General features: G+C 35.4%; 1 protein-coding gene across 1 annotated transcript in view; it reads left to right on the top strand.

The window, feature by feature from the left end:
- Positions 1-3,758: 3,758 nt before the first annotated feature.
- Positions 3,759-6,000, top strand: part of GPM6A (glycoprotein M6A) — a 115,648-nt gene continuing 113,406 nt past the window's right edge. Inside the window, exon 1 of the mRNA XM_035325457.1 lies at positions 3,759-4,320. Coding sequence (XP_035181348.1) covers positions 4,284-4,320 — 37 coding nt within the window. The 5' untranslated portion in view covers positions 3,759-4,283. The remainder of the gene's footprint in view (positions 4,321-6,000) is intronic.

Genomic DNA, 6,000 nt, shown 5'->3' with positions numbered 1-6,000 from the left:
GTATCATGCAATGTCCTCCGAGACCATAAATTGGATTGTTTTTCATATAACAAAATCAGAGCATGTTTTTCCGGAGCGTACTTGATGCCTCCTAACCCCTTAGGGGCAGTGAATCCACGGAACCAGACTGGAGTTAGTCTGAAGTTAGTTCCCCTGAAATGGGCAGAACTGGTATTGCTTCACTCCCCAGATCCATCCAGCCAAACCTTGCAACTTGCTCATGCAGTCACAGGCATAGTGCTACAATGCAGCTGGGGTAACTCTAGCTGGCTTTTGATTTTTCTTTCTCGGTTATTGAGGTAGCAGTATTAGCAACATAAATAACATTATGCTTTTTAAATAATATTTTCATGTGTTGATCAAGACATCATCTCACCACAGCAGTATTCTTATTATGTAGTTGGAAATCAATAGGATTAAGGGATGGAGTGGTAAACTGATTTGTAGGCCATATAAAACTGGGAGTAAAAGTCAGGTGTCTTGTCATGCTGTTTAAAGCTGTAAGTGCTCAACCACATTTCATAATATCATAATGGATACCAGGGGATCTGTTAATGTCATCAGCTTCCAATTATTCTCTTGATTAACTGTTTATTTAGTCTCATTATACAGTTGGATGTTCTGTCTTGCTTTGCTGCTTACAAATGGCATGGCTGTCCAATGATCACTTGCACCAGTAATCTCATCTCATATTAGGAGGGAATTTTAGGCAGTCATCTGTAGTTCCTACCAAAATAACTTCTTTCCCCACCAGAAGCATGCCCAGCAAGAGGAGGCTAGCAGCTTCGGGTGGCTTCTGGTTATGGTTTTAATGTAGCTTGTACATCACTGATGGCAAACACTTTTCACAATACAATGAAGAATGGAAGTCTCTGTTGCCATACCTTAGTTGCATAAAATTAGCATTTTCTGGTTTTTGTTGTTACTCTTAATGCTTGCAGAACTCTTCTGTTGTTTGATTTAGGATTAACACTTAATTGTAATTTCACCTGCAAAGGTTCTCAGAACAGTTCTTACACGTCTAGAAAGACTTCTGTTGTACAATGAATATGTCAATAAAATGCAGCTAAATGTGAAGGAAGCTGATATAAAATTTCTCTCTCTGTATGGATGGCAGTTAATAACGCCTGAAACTTATCAGAGTCCTCTTTAGAAGGAGCTTCAACACTCACATAGTTTGGAGGATTTGATCTTTACCAGGGGGAGCTCTTAGTGCCTTTATTATAATAATATATGCACAGAAAAATTGACCATTGCAAGGGAAAAAAAAAAATACACCTCAAAGCCATTATTTGACAATGCTGAGTTTTGCTTCACCAGTCACTGTGATTTCAGCTTAACTTTTGATATATAAATGCAGTCTTTTTAGGAAGTTAAAAATCCCATCATAAAAATCAAGGTGTGTGTGTATTCATGAAAATGAATACAGGAACTAGATCAAGGATTCACTTAACCCAGCATCTCATCTTTTTGTGTCCCAATGCAGATATTCTTGGAAGTAGTACAGGAAAAAAAAATATATTTTTTTTTTCTACAAAATATTTTTCTACCATCCAATAGTTAGCACCTCTGGGGTCTCCTGATCCAGAGGTGCATCTTCAGATCTGTGAATGTTTATTGTGATCCAGATTCTCATTTCTCTTTTTTTTTCCACTGTACCCTGCTGCAACAATGTCCACAGTTTAACTACACACTGTGTTACTATACCTTATCTTCTAAGCTTTCTTCTAAGCTTTTTTTTTTTTTTTTTTTTTTTTTTTTTCAGCCCTCTCCCTTTATTGAACTAATTGGTAAACAGGTTTTTCCTATTTGCCCTTCCAATGTCACTCATGATTATACAGATATATGTTGTTTCCTCTTCCAATTTTTTGTTTCTAGCCTATTTTTTACTCTGGATGCTTTTAAAATTTAAACAATAAATCATTGTACAATTATGTAAAGAAACAAGGCTATCTGGTGTCATAAGCAACCTATAGATTCAATTATTGCAAACATCCCTGTTAAAGATGTTGGTTATCTCAATATTTGGTTCTACCAACAGGAAACAAACTTTAAAAGAAAGTACCAGCCTAATCAAAATATCCTCCAGACTTTTTGTAAATATGAAGACTTACTAATATTAATGTAAGAAAATGCATGAAAAAGTACCAGTAACAATGTTTAAACTAGTGTCTGTTTGTTTGTGTTTTGCATGTGTATGGGATTAAAAGAATGCAGTGCAGAGAGGGAATAAAAGACATGACGTCTTCTAGACTTGTTCTCTTGTTCTCTTCTGGTGACATGTTCCTCCATTCCTCCTTTCCTCTTTGTTTCTGTACAAAACTCCTTCACATTTTTCCAAACCCAGGATTCTGTCAGATTACATATATACATATGATGTTATATATATATATATTACTTCTTATATATACTTTTTTTTTTTTTTTTTTTTTTTTCCCAGAGGTTGGTGAGGGGCTGGAGAGATTGAGGTAAATGTCACTTCTGTAGCAGGTGAGACTTGCACAGATCTTCTCTTTTAAAATAAATATATATATGTATTTAATCTGAATGAACAAATTATTCCTAGAAAGGGGGAAGACACTGAGATGCTAGATGTCAGAGCACTTCCATGTGTATAGGCAGTCTCAATGTGTTGAGTTTGAGATAATCAATTAGATCTGAGTGCTAAAACTACTGATAATTGTTCTTCAATTATTCCAGAAAATAGAAGACTAGAAAGGTCAGTTACGAGGGGAAAAGAGGGGTAGAAAATGCCCTGGCTAAATAATAACTATGCATTCAATTATTTAATTTATATACAAAATGTAACAATATATAGAAGTTATTCTGGTATGAATCATTTTTAACAGGTTTATATATAAAATTTATCCAAAATTTATCTTTTTTGTTTAGTAACATAGATTGACCTATTGCTTTCTTCTATTTAGGCAGCATGAAGGAAATGAATGAGAAAGTTATTATTTATATGTAAATAGGAATTTTCAGCCATAGTAGTTTTTATTTGTGGGTAAGTTTTAATCACATTTTTTTTTCCCAGAAGGATGAGAAGTGAAAATTGTACAGAAAAAATGAATTTGTGTTCTCATTGCAGTTCTGGTGAAATGATAAGACTTAAAAAATGTTACATTATCCGTAGACTAAGGTACAAAAATGCTAATTTATTGCTAGACTGCAGCGTCCAATTTGCATTCCAAATCAGACTGCAGAGCTCCCCAAATGAGTAGGTGCCCTCACAGTGTATTTAACCTATGCTTTTCCTGAGTAAATTCATAACTGTGCATGTTTATATTTGCTTCCTCATGTACATTCGCACATGTGGTGCTTCACCATTTTAAGAAGGTCCATTTTTTTTAACAGGGAATTGAAGTGTACGGATAATTTTGGATATTAGCAATCAGACAAATAATTAGTGCAAGCATTGCTTTAAATCTGAGCCACCCCTGAATTCCTTTTTATTGTAACATTGATGACAAATAATATATAGGGTGGATATAATTTGCAGTGATTAATGTCATGTATTAAATTGTGCTTGCATGTATGCATAAACACACACATGCATACAAAATGATAGTCTTATAAATAGGTTTTCTAGGATATTAAAAAATAAGTGTAATAGTGTATATTTGTTGTTAGTTCCAGATGATATCGATATGTGAGAAGGGGGGATATGAAGAGTCATATTATTCTTAAATGTGCTGATATGGGAGGGGAGAGGGAGGGAGGGAGAGAGAGAAAGACAGACAAGTAATACAGCATAAAGAACCCACAGGCATCTGGGCTTTCCCACTTCTGTAGCAAATAGGGGGAATTATGGGTTGGTGGTCTGCTTCACGTTAAGAGGACACCCCTCCATCTGTTCTCAGTACAGCCTGTTTCCAATTTAAAACACAGATTTCAATACAAACCTCAATCTCTTTTCTCCATTTTATATGCAAAGTGAGGCTTACGAATCGGTGTCATTGCCATAAGGGCTCAGACCAAATTTCCCCCCAAAATTCACAGGCTGTTCATTTGAATACCTGCTTACAGTGGTACACAATGGGCAGCTTTGAGAAGAAAAATTGATAATCTTCACGGAAGAGTAATTTGAATGAAATTACACTTGACAGCCCGTCTCCAAGCAAACAAGGAGAGTGAGGGAGCCTTAGCTAAGCTCTGAGGACTTGCCTAAGCCTCTGCTGTTGGAGCTTCCCAGGGAAAAAAAAAAATCCACACTTTTTCCTACATCTGACTGAAGCTTTTGATTAATTCTGTGTAGCTGTTTCTAGTGAAGAAAGGTAGCCATGGAAGAGAATATGGAAGAGGGACAAACACAGAAAGGTATTGTGATAAAATTGCTTTCTGTTTGTGAGGAGATAATTATTTTGCAGTTCCTTGTTTGCCTTAGCAGCATGCTGTAAGGTTAGTGAATATCCTTATGTGGCAGATGGGGAAAGGTTGCTTTTTTTTTTTTTTTTTTTCCTCTGTATCACTTACATTCATTTATCTCTCTGCAGTATGCAGTAGCACCTAGCATTAATATAGTGATTGTCATATTTAATATTAAACCGATCTCAACATCGAATTTCACATTTATACTTACAATTTTGCAAGCATTTAGTGCAGACTGCTTGCCAGACCAGTCTTTGTTAACCTTCATTTATTTCATGTTTTCACGCTTGTCTGGCTGGGTCAAGGGAGCCTAGTGTGAACTATCAGAGAGCTACTCACACAATATTTGGAGCTAGTTGCTGTTGGATATCTAACAATGTAACCAGTATTTACACCTTGAATGAGAATCCAGTCTGAACAAAGACATGGGGTCTATGCTGTATATATTTAGGCAGGACTGATATTTCTCTCTGCATTTTTTCCACTTTTGTTTTGCTATGTGTTGAAGCAGCCTTGCTATTTACATTGTACAAATTTGGATCTTGTTGAATTTCATTTTGCACATTGCAGCTGAAATTGCTTTAGCAAGATGTACATAGCACCTTCAGAGCATTTCTGTTCTAAGGTTTCTAGTCAAGTTGATAATAACTGAACACAAGGGGATGTTAGCACTTAAAAATGCAATTTAAGGTTATTGCTGATTTTTTATTAATTTGTGAATCTCTGAAAAACAGTGTTCATAATGTCCCTACACTTAAATGGTATTCTGTACAAGCAGCATTACAGTCAAAAAATATATATTTTTTTCTCCTTTCACTTTAGTGCAAACACAAAGGGTAATCCTGATGAATATTTGCCACATTAAATCACGTATGCCCTTCTTTTTGCATTTATTTCTATTTCTGAGGAGGATTTAGGAACTCACCAAGTTGGTTAATATAAATTGCCTGCAAAGACATATTTTTCTGAGCTGATGACATATTCTGTTTTCTGCTCCCTGATCAATCTGCTTGCTGCATGTAAATGTCATGCTTTCTCATTATAAGTGACCCATTTAGACAGAATACAGCTTTGGATTGTTTATGCTCTTAATTTTGTCTAGATGCATGGCACATATAAAGAGAAGACTAAGGGAAGATAGATCTGCACCCTTGGTGTATGCATACTTATATATAAATAGGTTAGTATCTGCAGGTGATTTCAGCAGTTCCTTCAGTTAAATTTTATTTGCAAATAGCAGAAATAATGGGAAAATCTGCTTTTTTGCATATAAAATCAGTGCTTTCATTACATGTTTGAATTACTTAGGTTTTCATTTAGAAATTGAAGATATGTTTTTGTTTTTTTTTTTATAAGTCTGAAATACATCTTTTTTTTTCCTCTTTGGAACAAGTTTGATCACTGAATCAAAATGTTTCATTGTTATTGCCTGAATAAACAGTGTGAAATGCAAAATTCCTAAATCTACATGGAGGGGGTGGGGGGGGGGTTGGGGGTCAGAAAAAAGTGAATCAATTTGTATATTAAAAGCACATGTTATTGATGAACTGTGTCCTCATTGTTCATATGGTAAGCAGCTGAATGACCAATAGCCAGGCAAAATGGTGTGATTAATAGTGTGATCCCCCC

Source organism: Oxyura jamaicensis, chromosome 4 (genome assembly GCF_011077185.1).
Source record: "Oxyura jamaicensis isolate SHBP4307 breed ruddy duck chromosome 4, BPBGC_Ojam_1.0, whole genome shotgun sequence".
NCBI classification, from domain to species: Eukaryota; Metazoa; Chordata; class Aves; order Anseriformes; family Anatidae; genus Oxyura; species Oxyura jamaicensis.
The sequence above is the reverse complement of the archived record's forward strand: the minus strand, read 5'-3'. Positions and strand labels throughout refer to the sequence as shown.